Source organism: Nelumbo lutea, chromosome 2 (genome assembly GCF_056320005.1).
Source record: "Nelumbo lutea isolate HS-2025 chromosome 2, American lotus-T2T, whole genome shotgun sequence".
Taxonomy (NCBI): domain Eukaryota; kingdom Viridiplantae; phylum Streptophyta; class Magnoliopsida; order Proteales; family Nelumbonaceae; genus Nelumbo; species Nelumbo lutea.
Genome location: NC_142685.1, coordinates 46,300,847 through 46,322,450, shown reverse-complemented (window position 1 = coordinate 46,322,450; position 21,604 = coordinate 46,300,847). Strand labels below are relative to the sequence as shown.

The 21,604-nt window shown below is 34.7% G+C and overlaps 1 protein-coding gene across 1 annotated transcript; it reads right to left on the bottom strand.

Annotated features, from left to right (window-relative positions):
• Positions 1-1,829: 1,829 nt before the first annotated feature.
• Positions 1,830-21,579, bottom strand: LOC148870360 (PHD finger protein ALFIN-LIKE 1-like). Its single transcript, XM_088972602.1, has 5 exons — positions 21,162-21,579; positions 21,005-21,037; positions 20,522-20,744; positions 2,388-2,508; positions 1,830-2,284 (listed from the first exon to the last, which is right to left on the bottom strand). The coding sequence occupies exons 1-5, from the start codon at positions 21,259-21,261 to the stop codon at positions 2,033-2,035; spliced, it is 729 nt and encodes a 242-aa protein (XP_088828728.1). The 5' UTR covers positions 21,262-21,579; the 3' UTR covers positions 1,830-2,032.
• Between the last annotated feature and the right edge of the window lie 25 nt (positions 21,580-21,604).

The following is a 21,604-nucleotide window of genomic DNA, read 5'->3' as shown; positions in this document are numbered from 1 at the left end:
AACAAAATATTTATATTATGTAATAACTTTAAAATAAATAAAATTCAAGTAATGAAAAATTTTAAATATTTTATATATTATTTAAACATCTAAATAACTAAATATTTTAACTAACAGAATATTTAATATACCTAGATTTTAAATAGTTAAAATAATGAAATTATGTAATAAATTTAAACGAGTTCTTAAAACTATAAAAATAATTATAATATAATATCAAATTAATGATAAGATAATATTTTACGAATTAATAACGAAATTAAGTAATAATAGTATAAACTATAATTTTATGGATTATTAAATTTAATAAATAATTAATATTTTAAAATTTAAATAATGATATTATTTAAATAACTATAATAAGATTCTAAATAAATCATTTCAACTATATCAATTGATAATTATAGAATATAACTTTAAAAAATAATATTTATTAATAAATTTTTTAAAATCTTAATCTATATTTATTATATATACTAAAATTAGTATTTATTGTATTTTAAGTAATCATTTATTGAATATATTTTCAATAATTATTGGAGATTAAACTACTATTATTTAACTTTTTAAGTTTAATTTATTGTACTCATTGTATTTATTGTATTTTTGTTATAGTTTATTGATTAATATTTATTAGATGTTAAACTATCATTTGAGACTACAATATTTATTAACTAATTTAGTATATTTTTAAGTATTTATTGTATTTGTGTAATTGTTGTATTCATTGTATTATTTATTGGATTTCATTATCAAAATATTTTCAATAATTGTATATTTTTGCTATAAATTTTCAATAATTATTAGAGATTAAATTATTGTTATTTATTAGATATTAGACTATGAATTTAGCAAAAATTAGGAGTGTTCACACGTTTATTCAGTTCAATTGTAGGTTGTTTGGCTAATCAAATCAACCTGATCAATTTGGGGAGTTGGTCAATTGAAACCGAATGACCATTAGTAAATTGGCCAACTCGAGTTGTAACGGTTTGGGTCAATTTTGATTTGGTCAATCGGTTCAAAAGATTTAAGCTTAAAAAATTAAATTTAAATTTAAAAAATTATAATGTCATTATTAAAAAATAAATTTATGATATAAAATATTTTAAACTAGAAAATATGATAATTTCCCAATTTTCCCTATAAAAAATTATATTAAAAATATAAAATATTAAAATATAAAGGAAAATCTATGATTCAGGAAAGATATGGTATCAAAAAAGTTTTGACTAATCAAAATGCACCCATGAATTTTGATACTTTACACACCTGATTGGCTACCATGTTTTGGATACCAATTGACTAGTCAAAATTTTTCAAATATCATATCTTTCCCATATCATAATCAAACCCAAAATATAAATAATTATTAATTATTTAAAAGTTAAAAATATAAAACAATTGTATACTCTTATGTGTTTCTATTATTTAGCTTTTTCTTAAAAAATCACGTGCATCGCACGACTCCTAACTAGTTTCACCCTAAAACCATTCTTGGGCGAAAAACTATTGACTTGGTCAACGACCCACTAACCTGGACAGTCAAACCATCAACCCATCAACCCAAACAACATTTTTGGATGTTTTCTATATTAATTATTTTTAAATCAGAACGTACCATCCATATGAACCACATGGTCGAACCACTGACCCGATTAAACAGTGGCCAAAGCAGTTCCAGTTCGATTGGTTTTTAAAACATTGCTTTGAAGCATGGATACTTTTGCCCCTCGTGTCCCATTATTGCAAACTCCTTTAGCAGAGCCATATGAAATACTTCACTAATAGTTTCCTCATGAAATTCCTGAACATCATAATGATCGATATTCATGAAGTTGTATATATAATATATATAACAAAATCTAATATATATAGTAACAACCACAGAAAGAAACTCCGACCTTATAATGGTCATAGTTAGACTAAAAACCAGAAATATCACAACATCAAGAATATTTCTAACTCAATACTACTGCTACTGCTACAATGCCAGGCACTAAAATAACGTTAATCTCATATGTTTTAGTGATTACTGCCTCCCTCTCTTCAAGCTGCAAGAAGGACACTTGTATTGTTTTATGTTCTCAGCTTTGGCAGGTGTTATTTTCACACATTTTCCATGGAACCACCTCTCACAGATGTCACAGCCAATCCAGAACTCATCAGAATTATAATTACCCCCGCAACTTCCACATAGGGTTTCGCTGTGTTCGTCATCCTCCTCCCCATAACTCTCATCAGCCAATTTTGAGTTGCTTTTCACCTGCCCATCACTTGACCTCTGCTAGATAGAAAAAACATCAGGTTTGAATCTTGAATTCAGATACTTAAGGAAAAGATAACAGTGTAACAAAACAGTATAATTCATGTTTGATCCAACTCACCTTTGTGCTGAGCCTGGATTTGCTTCCACTATCAGCACTGGGCTTGTCTTTAACAGGCTTCCTTTCTGCTACGACTTCAAAAACTGTTGGCAGATCATTAATCAGACTAAATAGGCGCTTCCTGTCAAGCAAAAGACATTTCTTACTGAACAAATGTAAGAAGGATCACAAGGGTGAGAAGATAGACCCATCTAAAGCACAAATACTGTGGCATCATGAATACAGACATAGATATGAGGTCTTCCTCTGCCATACACATAGCAGGCATCAAGAAAGTGGGTGAATTGTGCCAAAAAATAATTGACCATATTGGGCATTCCCAACCATAAGCTATGGATTATTTTGGGCCATCAGGAGTATCACAAAAGCACCGAAACATAGAAAATGTCCAGTCAAAAGTTGGGCATGTGGGAATGTTCCAGATTTACACAGCAAGAAGGATGGCACTACTACCATCTTTCCAAACAGGAATTTCCTTGTACAGCATGAGCCTACATGCATGAACTGAAGTGTAATTACAAAGACTTTATACATCATAATCATCAATGACAGGATTCCCCGCAAGCAAAAACTCTGCATACACTCTTGAAAGCATGGGATTCCAGCCGCACATTGAGAATATCCCCCCATGAATTTAACATACATATACAGAAGATATTCCTAATGTGTGGTTGGATGCTATGTGAACAGAGTTTTACTTGCAGGAAATCCGGGTTCTAATCATCATAATCATCATCATCATCTAATCCTTCTTTTAACTGTATGGGATTATCCTTCTTTTAACTGTATGGGGTTAGGCTACATGAATCTTATTCCACCTTTCCACTCTATTCAGTGTCATTATCCATTGAACTACATTTTACACAAAAACAAGAAAAGATTTAAAAAGAACAGACGTAAATGTATAGATTTTCTTTTCAGAAAAGTATAGACAGAACGATGGAGATTTCTGAATTCCATTGCAGACCTATAAACATTCAAAATGTCAAAAACCCCCACTCCATACACCAATGCCCCACCCATGAATTGGCATCAGTTCCGAGCTGGCACCTACCCCAACTGTACTTTTGGCCTAAAAATTCTGACCCTGGGCTGAACCGTCACTCTCCCTTTTCTTTTTGATAACCCAAAACTTTCCAAATAAAAGGGCAGTCACCATAGTTACCACTGAACTAGCGAAAAAGCAAAGCCTATCCTGGTCCACTGACATGGTGTGGGGGCTCAGATGGCTCCCTTTTTACTTCTACCAGCAAGTAGCAAGTGAGGAGGAGCAAATAAACATGGACGAGGGCCAACCATCCATTGAGGTGAGAGGACTCTTGGCCTCCATCTTTTCTCTATATAATATAGATATAGATGGACAATATCTACTACATACATTCAAGCATTAATTACTTCATTATATTGCTTATCTGTAATTAATTTTCTAAAAAAATTGTCATGTTTAGATTTAGCTCAATTTTCTTGCTGCATCAATGTGCTCCACCATTCAAGTCCAATAGCCCCAAGTACCAAAAAGATTGCAATTTAGAATTGATAGGTTCAAAAGATAAAGATAAATTAGTTTCACAACCACTTGCCCAATATGGTGCTTTGAAGAGTATTTAGAAAAGGATCCTAAACTAATACATACTACTTATAAAAGTGTCAATGATAAGGTATTGGCTTCTGCAATTTTTCTTCACTAAAATACCCTTCCTCTTGAATTTAGTTCATCTCCATTAAAAGGGCAAAAATGTAATTAAAACAATACCACTAAGTACATTCAATTACCTCTCATTAAGTCTCGCATTTAAGTCATTAAATAAATCACATTCTCGCTCATTGAATCCGACATTTATACTTTTGTTTATCATCATTAAATTCTACTAATAAATCCATACACTAAGTATTAGGAATGAAATTTTATATTTTTAAAATAAACATAGAAATGAAATCATATTTTTCATCTAGGTGGTGGGTAAGTAGTTCAACCACTTGGGTCAAATGGATAATTTCATGATGTTATAAATAGATAATACAAATTTAGAAATATAAAAAATACTTTTGTTTGTCATGATTAAATTCCACTAATAAATCCATACACAATAGTTATTAATAGAATGAAATTTTATATTTTTAAAATAAAGCTAGAAATGAAATCATATGTTCCATCTAGGTGGTGGGTAAGTATTTAACCATTTGGGTAAAATAGATAGTTTCATGATGTCATAAATAAATAATACAAATTTATAAATATAAAAAAATACAAAAAATATAGAAAAAAAAAAGAAATTAAAAAAAATGGACATGTTTCTATTATTATATATTTTTCATATTAAAAAATAAGTATGATAAAATAGACAATTTTATTAATGATGGACATCAAATATACAACTTAAAACCGATGGGAAATTAAACCATCTTCTTATCTAGGGGTAGGTTAGTGTATAAACAAAAATAAGTATGATAAACAATAATTATTTTATCAATTATATAAATGAAATGCAAAATTTAAAACCAGTTTGAAAATGAAACCATTTCCATATCTAAATGATAGGTAGGTCAATGATCTAACATTCTAGGTCAAATGGGTCAATCTATGATGTCATAACTAAGTAACGAATATTAAATATATACATACATACATACATATATAAACTCAAAGAAAAATATAAGCTTTGTATAAAACATTTTGATACAGTTCTATTGTTATATATTCACCATATTAAACAACAATAAATGTGAAAATAAGAATTACTTTTATCGATGATGAAAATGGAATACATGATTTAAAATCAACCGAAAAAGCAAAATGGTTTTCCATCCAAGTGGTGGGTTAGTGATTAAACTATCCACATCAAATAGATCAACACATAATGTTATTATTAAATAATAAAATACACAAAATTCTAGAAAATGTAGAAATTCGTCGATAATTTCGAGTACATTCTATAATATTATATATTCATCATATAAAAAAATGTGATTAATGAGAATTATTTTCATTAATGATAGAAATGGGATAAAAAATAAAGAGCATTAATGTCTAACACATGACCCTACTAACCATGTCAAATGGTTCAATAATTTAATTAGCTAGGTCATCGTGGGCAAGTGGTTTGGTAGGGATGCAAACAAATCACATCAGATTGGAATAAGGGTATATTCAAATCTGATCTAATCCAAAGATTCGACCGGATCTCATAAATACTAATTCAAATCTAAATCCGATCAAGATGTCGGATATTCGAATGTGACACGATCCGATTTAATTTAAAACAATAATAATAAATTATTAAAAGAAAAAGAAAATATAACAATTGAAATAAACAACAAAATATATAAGTAATTTTTCAACTATTTCCATCATATAAAAAATTTACAAAGTGCAATATAAATAACATATTTATAAATAAATAATAAATAACACATATTATATATAAATAATATATATAAATACCATATATAATAATTGATTTGACCATAGTATTAAAAACCAATGTTCAAACAATATATTGGAATTGCATTTCCTATTGGTAAATAAGTAATTTTTATTATCTCATTAAATAAATAATAAAAAATAAAAATATAGAATTTTTTATAAATGTTATAAAAAACTGAACATACATTAATATTATATATTCTTCATATTTAACAAAAATATGTTTGAAAAAAAATGAGAATTATTGTTAGTAAAAATAGAAATGTCTAAAATACAATGAAAAATATGAATTAATGTCTTAATCATAGTCCATTTTTCTTGGTTAAATAGGTTAACGATTCTACTAGTAAGGTCACTTGGTTTCTGATTATCATTATCATCATCATCATTTGATACTACCCCATGCAAAAATAAATGCGAAAATAGAATTACTTTTATTAATGATGAAAATGGAATACATGATCTAAAATCAACTAAAAAAGAAAAAATGTTTTTTTCATCCAAGTGGTGGGTTAGTTGTTCAACTATCCATGTCAAATGGATCAACACGTGGTGTTATTGTTAAATAAAAAAATTCTAAAAAACGTAGAAATTTGTAGATAATTTTGGGTACATTCGATAATATTATACATTTATCATATAAAAATATGTGATTAATGAGAATTATTTTCATTAATGATAGAAATGGGATAAAAAATAAAAAGCATTAATGTATAACACAAGACACTACTAACCATGTCAAATGGTTCAATGATTTAATTAGCTAGGCCATTGTAGGCAAGTGGTTTGGTAGGGATGCAAACAAATCGGATTGGATTTGAATCAAGGTATATTTGAATTCGATTCAATCCGTAGATCTGATCATATATCATAAATATTGCTTCAAATCTGAATCTGATCAAGATGTTGGATATCTGAATCTGATACAATCCGATTTAATTTGAAAAACAATAAATTATTAAAAGGAAAAGAAAATATAATAGTTGAAAAAAGAAAAACAAAAAATGTAAGTATTTTTTCAACTATTTTCATCATATAAGTTTACAAAAATGCAATATAAATAACATATTTATAAATAAATAATAAATAATATATATTATATAAATGATATATATATAAATAATTGATTTGACCACAATATTAAAAACCAATATTCAAACAATATATTGGAATTGCATTTCCTCTTGGTAAATAAGTAATTTTTATTTTCTCATAAATTAAGTAGTAAAAATAAAAATATGGAATTTTTATAAATTTTATAGAAAATTTTGAACATGCATTAATATTATATATTCTTCATATTAAACAAAAATATGTTTGAAAAATAAGAATTATTGTTAGTAAAGATACAAAATTACAAATGGCTTAAATACAAAGAAAAATAAATAAATTAATGTCTTAATCATAGTTCATCTTTCTGGTTAAATAGGTTAATGGTTCAATCAATAAGGTCATTTGGTTGCTTACTATTATCATCATCATCATTTGATATTGCCACGTGCAACGCATGTGCACTTTTACTATTGCTTTTGAAGAGTATTGAGAAAAAAAAGACTAGAGTAAACATTTCCGTGCATAGCCTAATTTTCTACTTCCCACAGCATAATTGTCGAGGCAACTCCTTAGAAAACCCTTAGGCAATATGGTGCTTTGCAGATACCTAGTTACCCTATATTACCCAAATATAACGAGGACACACAGCTGGACAAGGGGTAAGATAGTGAGAGGATTAGGGCCTCAGGAAGTAGCAGCCTTTTATCTAGGTTAAAACAAAGGGCCAGAAAACAAGAGATTCATCAAGTACCAAATGGTAAAAACAAAAACCAGCAAGGACCTGGAGGCACAAAAACACAAGGAACTAGTTGCCTGTCTCAAAGAGGTAACAATGAAATAAAGCAAGAATAGCATACAGAACTAAACAAGCAGAGAACTGCAATACATCACAATCCTCCCAACCCCATCCAAGACCCTTGGCTAAAGAGTTGGTGGATCTAGGAAAGGCATATGAGTTCTGAATAAGATATTTCGATGCCCAAATATGGATACCACCACAGACACAGGAAACGGGGATTTTATATCTAGTTTTAAAAATTTAGAGTCGATTTCCTAAGATCCACACAAAATGTATGCAGCTAGTTTTAAGATTAAGGGTCAATTCTCAATATTTATTTATCTTCAAACTTATTTGAACTCATAAACTGATTTCTGCAACTCAACTAAGCCTTATCACAACATACAGGCATCCTATAACATATACAGATTTTTTTTTTTGATATTTTATAACATATACAGATTTCCTTCAGTATATTTTTTAAGACATCCCATTTAATATATTTTAATGTGTAGTATTAATGCTATAATGTATTCTAAGTAAAAAGCTTCATTGCAGTTTCTGGTGTTGTATTGAGTCCATATCATCTCCAACACTAGTATGCTAAGCATGTAAAAGATATTCACGTATCATAGATAAGTTCACCTTGAAAACCGAAGTTCTTCCTTCCTAATAAAATCTCTCAAAACTCCATGGACCAACCAAGTTCCTCAACATGTGCATGTGTTTGTTTTCATGTGCAGAATAAGGGCTTCATGCCCACTGTTCTCATAATAAAGCCACAATTTTTCTTCTCATAATCTCTCAATGGTATGTATATTCAATCCAAGACTACAGGAAAACATCAAAACATAAGCATACTCTGTTTTGAACTAACACTATAATACTATAATACTATAATACTATAATACTATGATACTTAAATGTATCTTTGGAGCATGGCTTGTCACCTGGGCACCTCTATGCACCATCTAAGCCCCTAGGTGAAAGCACCATGCGGGCAAACCTTGATAATTATGTTCTACAATATCAAAAGGCCAAAAGAAAGTTTTACTGACATTTGCTTCATGAAGAAAACCTTCCTCAGCTAATAACACTTTCAAATTCAATTATAATGTGAGAATGGAAGCCAGAAAAGGGCTTATAATGAATATTACAACATACATCCTCAAAGCAGGTAGATAAAATGGAGATACATTGAGATGCATTTCAGGCATGTTACCACTTATCATGCTTGACAGAAATTGTCACACAAAAATAAAATAATACATCTATAAAAATAAACAGTCTGTAGTGGAGATGAAGATGGACAAGTGGTAAAATTAGGGGAGATAGAAGTATAGATGATGATTTAGCCATGTAAAAAGAAAAGATAAATGAATGCACTAGCAAGGTTTGACTTGGCACAAATTTCATGTTTTAATAAAGACAACATGGAAGAAAAAAAATTCCAAGGTAGTAAGAGACGAAGTTGCTTGTTGGTCCTACATTCCATGCATGGTCTTGCACAACAACCAACAGAGATTGCATACTGTTCAAGTTGTTATGCAATTTTTTTATTGGAAACAATTACTTTCATTAAAGTTAAAAGGAAATACCACTGTCAACCACCCAGAAAGAGGTGCTGACCCCAAAATAAACAAGTTACAACACAGCCCAGAACAAATTCTCTCTAGATAGAAACCCCTTGTTTTGCCAATGTGTCAGCTAAAATGTTTGCTGAACTCCTAATCCATCTAAAGCCCCAACCTCCCTTGCTAAATAATTGATTTCCCCACAAATTGTCTAAGTGCCCATACATAACAGTTTTTTTTTCTTTTTTGGCATCCAGGCAATGACCAGCTTAGAATCTCCTTCCACCTCAAGTTGGTGGAAGCCCAACTGCTTAGCCAACCTTAGACCTTGAAGTAGGGCCATCACTTCATCTCTTAACGAGTCCGCCACTGCTCAGAGAGATTGAAAATGGTTACATCGCAATATTCCTTCTACAAATTTTCTTCAAGGACAACTTAAATGCTGCCAACATCACCCCTATTAGTAATAACTTCCTATAGAGATAAACTTAGAAACAACATTTCCACTAACAGTCTTATGGGTACTATAGTTGTCCAGGTAATGCCTAGGCGACAAGGCTCCCTACAAAGGATCACCTTACCTAAGCACCTAGTTTTTTTTGTACAAGGCATCATATAATATTTTTATATATTTTATTAAAATTAGAATAGACATTATTACACTAATATTTACTTGTTGTCAAGCTTGTATATTGTTGGAGGTTTGGTGTATTTATTGTATGGTTTTTTTTTTTGATAGATAAAATTCAATTGATTTCATTAGAAGCGAATGATAAATAGTTCGTTACAAGCATCCCAATATGAGGCGCGAGGTGCAGCCTCACTCATTGATACAGAAGCATCATAAAGTTACAATTGGGCCCAGTACAACTGTTCCCTAGTTACCCCTTGTTTAGCTAGAGAATCAGCAAAAGCATTTGCCTCCCTCCCCACCCACTGTATGGTTACCTCCATCTGCTGAGTTAACCATTTGAATTTCTTCAATTCATTTCTGTAAACCCAGATCACTGAATCTGGGTTTTTTAGCCAACCCACCACCACCTTTGAGTCCCCTTCTATCACCAAATTTTCCAATCCTAACTCTCTTGCAATCTGTACACCTTGTAGGGCTGCGCACAATTCTGCCTTTAAGGAGTCTCCATTCCCCACTGGTCCTGAGAAGAGTGCTCTTGTGTATTTATTATATGGTTGAGGAGAGGGTTTGTATATTTGAGTTGTAGAGTTGAATTCTGAAACTTGCTTTCATTGTATGGTTGAGTATGTGGTTTGGGCAGAGGTTTTTAGTCTTTCTTTTGGTTTGGTGAGTTTGATCTAGGAGTGGATTTTGTGGTCGCAATGCTAAGGGTTAGGAGTGAGGTTATGGTTGGGTGTGGAGTTGTTTCTTTTTCTTTTCTCAAGTAGCTTGTGGTCACCTTTCTTATAATCTTCTTTTTTTAATTAAAAAAATATATTTTATTTAAAAAAATGAATATGGGAATCAGCATCACCTGTCTTGCCTCCTTTTACTACAATTGGCAAACTTTTCCTGTTTTGCTTCAAGGCCATATCTTCTGCTTGAAAATGAGTATGAAATCCTGCTCTACTACTAAAGTTCTTTCTAGCCTTTCACTTCCTCCTTTTCCAAACCTTCACAAAATAGTTAATGCATATTCGTGCATGTCTTCATCTGTTACAGGTTAATCATCTCAATCTACTTTCCCTTACTTGTTGCCTCCCCTCTGTTGTATGAATCCAGATTAGCTGAACGCTTTAGCTGTTTAGCAGGCTGTGGAACCAATCATAACGCCACACCCCAGGGCCCACAGTTAGGGGTTGGATGTATGTGGATCCCATGTATTTTATGATTGATGTGGAGCATTATTACTGGTTCCACAGCCTGCTGAACAGCTATTGCATTCGGCTAAACCTATCACCTATTATATTCCTTTCATACCTAAGCCTCCTATTTTACCACCCATCCATCTCAGCATGTTCACTTTTGTTGTACTCATTCTGTGTATGAGATCATTTTGTTTGCCTGGCATGTTGCTTCATGAGTCATGACAAGGAAAAATCAACACCACATGTCCCCTTCAATCTCTTGGTATATCTGGATCATAGACCAAGCCTTGTATGTGGATCATGCAGCAAGCCTAAAATACTTCTACCTTATCCATCCTGCCCTATGGCTGCATTTAAGAATTGAGATAGGACCCTTCTATGCTTCCTAAAGGGGAAACACTTCTGTCTTTTATTTATATTTGTTAATTTAAGTAAAGAATACAAGTACTATTTGTAAAAGGGGAAGGATCTATTTTCACTGTCTGCGACAAAAAAGAATCATAGGATTTCTTAAAACTGGGTTCACTCCCTTCATGATGTCAATGACTCGATCTCTATTGTAGTAGTGTAATAGTTAGTAGAGATATCTATGAGTATAAAAGCCAACTCAATTGCATGAAATATGTTTTATTTTTTCTAGATAACCCCCAGCAAGTGTGATAGAGTTGCTGCTTGATGCACAAACTGGGATCATCTGGGGCAGGAGCATCCAAGAACAGCAAATATGAATTTTTCTCTACTTTCCAGGTCCTATTGGAGTGGTGTGGGGAATTCTATTAGAATCAAGGTTCCTTCTCTTAGATCATCCCCATATTAGAGGATTGAGAATTGAGATACAGGATAACTTTCATGTCATGACATAGTGAACTGCTATGTCATTGACATCCAGGTAAACACATTGTCCACTTGGATTCCATGGCTTGCAAATTTCATATTTAATGATAATGCAAATCTAGCATCACCACACCTAATCATACTAGGAAAACTGAGAACTCCGTTTTGCTGATAAAAGCTTAAAAGTGTATCTTGACAAATCAACCCTAAGTCAAGCATTACATCATCGATATTCTAAAAGCAGTCATAAAAATGTACAAAAACTATATAAACATTCCCAAGGCTATCATCCTCAAGCAGCATAGTTCCATCATCACCAATAACTCAAAGTCTCTGACCACCACACTCCTGATCCTTGAATTGCTGGAAGCATCAAACAACAAGTGATGTAGAACTACCTACTCTGATACCAAATGGTGTAGGATCACCTGCTTAAATGCCACTTGATGTAGGATTCGAAATACCATGTGTAAAATGACCAAAATACTCCTGTTGTCCAAAATTACAAAAAAATACATAAAAATTCTGATATTTCCAATTGTGACTCTTTGTCTCCTGCATCAATGAATCAATTGAAACATCATCACCATCTGCCATGTCAAAACTACTTGGTGTGGCTAATCTAAGGTTCCATTTCCTAGGTGAATCAAGCACTTTCTATCTCAAGACACTATTCACCCCAACCTCTCCTACTGTTATCAGTAATCACCACTTACCAAAGGAGAATGAGCAAACAGAAAAAGTGAAAAAACAATTCTATCCACTTTGCCCATATTGATGTAGTTGGTTATCTCCTTCCAAATGGAGCTAAAAAAACAAAGAGTAGCAGATACGCCTTTACAGTTTTGCCCTTTAACTGGCCATGCAACCAATACTGATGTCAATGCCATGTCATGAGAAATCACCCTTTCTCTATGAATAGAATAACAAAGTAGTGGTCTGCTTTCAACAAAAAAGCAATACTGAATCAAAAAGAAATTTAGATGACTTCTCTTCAACCTTAGTGGTATCATAAGTCATAGAGAAAGTTGAGTCCAATCAAATTGTAAATATTAACAACCATACCTTACCATAAAAAGAATATCATTTTCTAGCAGGGGCTTTAAAACAAGTCTCCGTTAACAAAACTAAATAGGAACAAAGAAATGACAAAGCAGAGAGTTAATTCTTAATTGAATTGGTTTTGAACTATATAAATCATAAGACTCATTAATCAAATTGTAAGATTCAAACCAAACTTACGATTTCTGCAGAAAAGGATTCAAATATAAGATTCCTAGGGATTCAAAATTCAAATCATGAATCATATTGTAAATCACAAAATTTTGACAACATTCAATACTGGCCGTACAACACAAGAGGACTACAAATTTACAAAAATACCCCTGTAGGCACTAAACCTGCGTACAGTACATATAATAAACCTGTCAACACTCCCCCTCAAGTTGGAGCATAGATGTCAATCATGCCCAACTTGTCACAGAGAACTTGGTGTCTGGAATGGTTTAGCCCTTTTGTAAAGATGTCTGCTAGTTGGTCTTCAGAGCTGATGTATGGAGTGCATACTTCGCCTGTGATGATTTTCTCTCTGATAAAGTGCTTGTCAACTTCAATGTGCTTTGTTCTATCATGTAGTACCGGGTTGGCAGCAATACTTATAGCTGCCTTGTTGTCACAGAATAGAGTCATGGGTTTGTCTACTAGAAAACCCAACTCTCCCAATAGATTCCTTATCCACATACCTTTGGCTACTCTGTGTGCCATTGCACGGTACTCAGATTCAGCACTAGATCTAGCTACCACGGTTTGCTTCTTACTCCTCCAAGTAACAAGGTTCCCTCCTACAAAGGTGCAGTAATCACTAGTAGACCTTCTGTCACTTTGAGATCCAGCCCAGTCCGCATCCGTGTAAATTTCAACTCTCAAATGTCCATGTTTCTGGAATAATAAGCCAACACCCGAGAACTTCTTAAGATACCGTAGTATTCTTTCTGCTGCTTCAAGATGAGTGGACCTAGGTGCATGCATGAACTGGCTGAGGACACCAACAGCATATGCTATGTCTGGACGAGTCATAGAGAGGTACAACAATCTCCCTACAAGCCTCTAAAATTGCTTCACATCCTTGAGAGGTTCGCCTTGGCTGTCACTTAACTTATGGTTGGGGTCAATGGGAGAGTCAGCTGGTTTAACCCCAATCTTTCCAGTGTCCTTAAGCAAGTCTAGGACATATTTCCTTTGGGAGATGAAGATACCCTTTTTTGATCAGGCAACCTCAATTCCAAGGAAGTATTTAGCGGGTCCTAGATCTTTCACTTCGAACTGAGTAGCAAGGAAGCCCTTCAAACTTTGAATCCCATCCTTCCAGTCACCAATAACAATTATGTCATCCACATATACTATTAGGGCAGCCATTTTACCTTCTACCCTTTTTACAAACAGTGTGTGATCTGACTGACATTTCTTGTATCCTCTCTGCTGAATTGCAGTATGAAATCTGCTAAACTAAGCTCTTGGTGATTGCTTCAACCCATATAAAGATTTCTTTAACTTGCATACTTTCTGTTCACTTCCTTGAGCCAAAAAACCCGGGGGTTGAACCATATAAACTTCCTCTTCAAGGTCACCATTCAAAAAGGCATTCTTGACCCAATTCAGATTGACAGCAAGAGAGAAAAGTACTCTAATAGAGTTCATTTTGGTAACAGGGGCAATGGTTTCTGCATAATCAACTCCATATACTTGAGTAAAACCCTTTGCCACTAAACGAGTTTTATACCTCTCCACAGTTCCATCAACCCCATGCTTAACAGTGAACACCCATTTACATCCAACTGGATCCTTCCCCTTGGGGAGATCAACAAGATCCCACGTGCCATTCTTATGAAGAGCATCAATTTCTTCCTTCATGGCATTTGTCCATTCTGGTACTGAGAGAGCTTCTGCCACATTCTTGGGAATAGGAATACTGTCAATGGAGGTAAGGAAGGCACGAAATGAAGGTGAGATGTTCTCATAGGAAACAAAGTTGGAAATAGGGTGTTTAGTAGTGCACAACCTAACACCTTTCCTGTGGGCAATAGGAAGGTCAAGATCATTAGCAACAGGGAGGTCAGGACCATCATTGGGAGTCAAGTTACCTGAGAGAGTATGATCTTCCCCCGAGGAGTTTGATGGCACTTGAGGTATAGCTTCTGGATTCTCCACAGCTCTTGAACTTGGTTGGCTTTTATGACGACGAGAAAAAACACAGAAAGGTGGAGGATCAGGAAGAGAAGGGGGAGAAGGAGAAGAATTAGGAAGAGGAGGAAGTTGAACCAGTTTCTCCTCATGCCTACACTCCCCCTGAGGAGAAACAGGAAAGAAGGGCTCATCTTCAAAGAAGGTAACATCCATGGAGACATAGAATCTTCGAGAAACAGGATCAAAGCAACGATACCCTTTCTAAGAAAATGAGTAGCCAAGAAATATGCACAGGATAGCACGAGAGTCCAATTTCCCCCGGGTGGGAGATAGGTTTTGGACAAAGCACCGACAACCAAAAACACGAGAGGGATAGAAAGAAGAGGGGCCTTAGGAAAGAGAAGCTGATGTGGGGCTGTGTACTCTAACCAACGAGAGGGCATTCGGTTAATGAGGTATGTAGAACAAATGACAGCCTCAAGCCAAAATCGTTTGGGAACATTCATGTGGAGTAGTAAACCCGTGCCACTTCAAGAAGATGTCGGTTCTTTTGTTCAGCCACACCATTTTGTTGTGGCGTACGGGCACAAGAGCTCCGATGAAGAGAGCCATGTGAAGCAAAGAACTCCGTGAGGTCACTATGAAAAAACTCTTTTGCATTGTTTGATTGAAATATTTGAATCTCGGTCTAAAATTGGGTGAAGACCATCCGTTGAAAATCTTGGATAATTTTTTGTACTTCCTCACGGGTTCGCATTGGATATACCCAAGTGTATCTGGAATAATCGTCAATGAAGGTAATAAAGTACTTGTAGCCACTCTCAGAAGGTAAAGTAACAGGGCCCCACACATCAGAATGCACAATGTGAAAAGGAAACTCATATTTACTATTTCTTTGAGGAAATTGAGTTCTACGATGCTTGCTTAACTGACACGTTTGACAAGAAAGATTAGAAACAGACATTGACTTACACAGCTCTAGGAAAACAAATTTCAAGGTCTCAAAAGACAAATGACCCAGACGACAGTGCCACAAATACATTTTACTCTTTTTGAACTGACTCATAGACTCTGTAACATGAAGGTCAACCGTATTCTCCAGCATGTAGAGTCCATCAACCATACGTCCCCTACCAATCGTCCTCCCCGAGGCCAGATCCCGAATCACACAATAGGTAGGGAAAAAAGTCACATAACAGTTTAAGGAATTTGTAACACTACTGACTAAGAACAAATTCATAGGGAATTTTGGAACATGAAGAACATCAGAAAGAGTAAGGCCGAGGGGAAGAAAGAAAGTTCATTGACCATCTATGGAAGTGTATGATCCATCAGTTAATCTCACTTTATCTCTTCCAGAAAGAGGGTGATAAGTTTGAAAGTAAGAGGACATACCAGTCATGTGTTTTGACGCTCCTTTGAAAGTAAGAGGACATACCAGTCATGTGTTTTGACGCTCCAAAATCGATGATCCATGGAGAGTCAAGGTTGTGAGAAGCAGCATGGAAAGTTGTGGCAAGATTACCTGATGTGGATGCAAAAGAGATGGTGGGAGGAGCATCCACCTAGCGAATTTCTCTACCATAAAGCTCCAAATGGTCACGGAAGGAGTTTACAATATCCTCCTTTGGGTCAGATCCAAAGTAGCTATGTTGGCCATGTGGTGTTTGAGTCACAGTATAAGTGGAGGGCTAATTCTCCCGAGTAACCATATTAACCATGTGGTGTTTCTTGGTACCTTGTTGCCCGGGTCTTCTAATTACATATGAGCCTTGCTTCTCAGGAAAATCCAGAGCCCACTTTGGTTTCCCATGGAGATCCCAACAAGTATCTTTGGTGTGCCAGGGCTTCCGACAATTAGTGCACCACAATCTTTCCTTATTCATGATTCTAGGTTTAGAAGAACTCAAAACAAAAGTACACTGCCTTACAGAGCTGCTACAGTCCACAACTAGGCACTTGTTGATTTTCGGTTTCACAGAGAACCAAACACAAACACTACAGCTGCAGTACTAGTTTGTATGACCTACACTTTGTAGGAGTCCACAAAACAATATACGAACACTGCACTTGCAATGTAACCAGGTCTAAATGACCTACAATTTTACAACTTTCATGCAGCTTCACAGTAGGAACAGCAATACGAGTGCTAATATCCACACCTAATTAGTAGGAACAACAATACAGCAATACAAGTGGTGGTTCAACACACCTAATCGGCTGATATCCACTTTCCAGGGCAGCCAAACAGTCACTTAGGATTTAGGATTCAACAACAATCCCTTAGAGAGCTAAATAGAGCAACACACAATCAGAGGAGGGAAAACAAAAATAGCCAAACAGTCCCTACTCAGATTTTTTTGGACATTAATAGTCCATCGAAAGAGTGCAAGAAGAGAACCATAAACAGAGAAACTCCAGTTCAGTACCCAAGTCACCCGAACTATGAATAGGCAGTACACTCATGGACCCAATCTTCTCTACAGGCCAGAACCCTTCTTCGAACATCTGGGATGGTTTTCTACAGTCTTCTTAGCCGAGCGACCCCAGAAAAAGTGAAGCAAAACCCTTTTCTGCGCTAGGAAGTTGAACAGTTAGCTTTCTTGTAGCAGAACCCTACTCGGCAGTGAAGACTAATCGCAGCATTAGAGAATGCTTCCTCTTCCTTGTCTAGGACTATAGCTTCTACGCAGCAGTAAAGAAAGACCTCAGTTGGTTGTTTTCCAGGCCTAGTCAGTCCTGCTCTGATACCATGTTGAGTAGAAGAAGAAGAAGAAAGGAAGGAAGAAGAAGAAGAAGAGAGAAGAGGCTGCAGACTTAAGGCCTCAAAAGTACTGCTTCATGCGAGTGAAGCATTTGTATTTATACTATACTGGCCATACAACACAAGAGGAGTACAAAATTACAAAAATACCCCTGCAGGCACTAAACCTGCGTACAGTACATATAATACACCTGTCAACAACAACTTCCTTAAACCCTACATGAGGAGCACAATTATCTACAATATGTCTTCTAGAAGTAAGATGACCCACTTGAGTATTTTACCAACAAAGGTGGTCCACATTAAGAATGAGGTCTTGGGAAGGATATGAGGGTTCCAAATAAAATTCCCAGGAAATTTGTAATTTCATTGCACTTGAAGCATATAAAATTAAATGCACTCAGAAAATGTGTGGACAAATGCTATTTTTATTTATCTGCAAACAAGTCAATCATCTTATCTGCCCTTACTCATTCACATTTTGTCAGAATCATGCTATCCACAAAAACATACCACTAGCCTTCTCAAAAGCCGCAGCAGTCCCTCACCACCACTCTCTTTCTACAGAAAAGAGATATATGATAAAAGAACCATAAAACCACGCAGCCCTTCAAATGTGAACCTACCCGGTTCTATAACTTGGAAAGAAGTGTGACTGTTGAAATCTGCCAACACCTATACATTGCCTCTAAGAGGCAGCACAAATAGGAGATAAAAATAGGTAAGCTTTCACATCTTAATCTCCTATGCACATATTAATAATTGCCTCCTCAAAAGTTTACTCCCCAACCCTCCAAAGCATTTAAGATATTTGACTCCATTAAATGATTAATAAAGATTTCTAGCATCTAAGAAATCTAAAATTCAACTGAATTTTCTGTTGTTTCATGATGGTAACTTTTATCTTGAAATAAGCTTGCTTTTGGCATTTTCTCCATTTGATGGTGTTGGTTCAGAAGTACATAATATGGAAAAGTGTCCTTAAAACCACAAAATCATCTCTCCAAGTTGCTTCCTTCTCATTTTGTGACCAAAATACCTCTATTAAACACGCATAAAAATTTCCCCCTAATGTCCTTACCTAGAAGCTCTTATTAATCCCAAAAGAAACAAAATTACACAGCCTTGAACACTAAATCCAACCTGCTATTTAACTTGTCACTCATAGAAACATAGAACTTCAAAATGTTTAAATATCATTATCATATATTATATATCATAGGTCAATGCCATTGAACAACACAGCTTGATGCTCATATAGATCTTCCTTGTTCTTTTTTCCCATTAAACCATTTAGTGGAACCGAGTCAGATGTATTAACCTTTTTCAGTCAATGGGGACCAAAAAAGATTAGCGATTGAAAAATGGAGTGCCAAACTGATGAGCTTGGTAGCAAAGTACAATTAGTCAGAAGATCTAGAAAGGAAAAGATAAATGAGGCATGGTTACTATTTAACAGTGGAAATAATCTAGCAAGAAAAGAGCAACTAAGGTAATAAATAGTATTCATAAAGACCAAGTAATAACATTCATAAAGACAAAAGAAATGATTTTTTTAATATAAGCCCTATTCCTCAGTTGAAGGTCATTTGGCACTTACATATTTTTGACTTTTCCATTGAAGGGATTACAGAAAATTTGCGTGTGTATATTTTTTTTCTAGTCCGAATGAATATGTGAACAAATCTTTATCAACATACTGGTACAGATGCAGTTAGAAAGATCCCATCATAACCAATTAATAGTGGAAACTAATGCACTAATTGACAAAAGGGTAGGCAAGCATTAAGAGGATCAGAAATAACTGTTCAGGGGAAAAAACCAAAACCTAACAATTCTAAACACTGAATCAAGACGGACACAAAACAAACTTGGACATCAAACAAGCCACTCTTTTTTCTTTGGATTTAAAACCTAATTCTCCTGCCCCAGTATGGCATCTTTTAACAGGCATGTGGAATCCAATGGACAAAAAACTCAGATCAGTTTTTCATTAAAGGCATGTTGACATATAACTATGCTATGGCATCTCCAAAGTCCAATCCAAATGATTTTTAAATTCTGAGTCCACTAGTCATTTAGCAATAGAAAATACAAAATTTTATAGACCTAGTTGCAAGTTTAAACAATAAAACACCAATCCTTGCTGTTTGATATGAGAGTAGTGGTTTCTTTCAAGGCATGTGAAGTTTAGACTTTAGAAACCCTTCATAGACCCAGTCATATATTTATTCAAACCAATGAAAAGATTGAATGGATGCAAAATAATTATAATTACTTTATCTCCATATCCAGCAATTCCAGTCTAGATAGAATAACATGAATTGGCACTAGGGCTGTGAAATCAATGTCCAAACCCAACTTATTGTGTCGGAATTGTTGGTTTGCATATACCTTGCTTCTTCAGTTGCACCAAAATCAACAATTCATCAAGCCATATAAGAAGAAATAAAACCCATTAGATTATATAACGTTAAATTACTCCAATGAACCCATAAATTGGCGACTTGGAAGAACATCCAAAATAATCAAACAAGGTCCAATCAGCAGTTAAGACACAACAGAAATTCATGCAGTAAAACATTAAAACTACCTTCAGAATCGATGTGAGAGAGAGTAAATTCATAAGAGACATGAGCACCATTCAATCATTCCACTCTCAACACGATAAACCACCACAAGTATGAAACAGACAAAATGTACCTTTCGTTACGATTAAGGCGTGCACCAAAATAAAAGGCCACAGAGAGCAACCAAGAATCACTGTGCACAGCAACCAAGGAAAGCCAGTCTTTGCGGTTCATCCCGTCTCTTGCGAAATTGATCCCCAATGCGGGCTCTGGAAGCTCTGGGGGAACTTCCTCTGCAGGAAGAGTGACTTCCCAAGTCTCATTGGGATGACCGTACAGGCACAAATTATCTTTTTCTGCAAACATGCCAAAATAAAGCAAAAGGAATAAAAGTTATAAAAAAATCAAAAAAAGGAACCAAATTTTATTAGAATTTAATTTATCCAAACCAACAACGACCAAAGCAAATAACCACGCGAAACCCAAAGTAGCCAAGGAAAACACAACGGTTCGAAACAAAGGAAAATAAAATTATTATTACGTAATACGCATTTACGAGAATGCCGATCTATATTCAAAAAGAACAATTAACAGTAGAATTAAAAGATGAACCTACCTGGATCGCAAAGGGCGTAGAATTCATCGACATCTGATAGAAGAAAAACACACAGAGGTCAAGAGAATCAACAGATATCAATATATGCATATTGAGAGAGAGGTACAGAGACGAAGACTAGGGTTAGAAAATAAAATGGACTTGATGCAACGAGTACCGTAGATCAAAGCTCGGATGATGCCTTCTCTTCGACCACTATAATCCTTGAAGATCTCTTCTACCGTACGAGGACCCGAAGAAATCGAAGCCATTTCCATGGCGAAGGGTGATTTGTACAATCCGGCTGATGTTTAAAGTTGAAAATAGGGATCGATGGTCTGGTGGATTGAAAACTTTGATGGATTGGCGTTGCAGAGATTACTGAAAGGAAACGAGGAGAGCATTGTTTAGCAAGGTGTCAGACACCAAGACCCATCGAAGGGAAGGAGCGCGACGACGAGGCCTTCTAATGTACTTTTCTTCTTCTCTTTAACCTTTCGTCTATAATAATTAGAAACACCCCCCTGTATTATGGGGTCAGTGACAAATACGCCCTTTGAACTTTCATTTGTGACAAAACCCCTTTCCAACTCTTTGCAAGAAATGCCTCTTCCTAACACT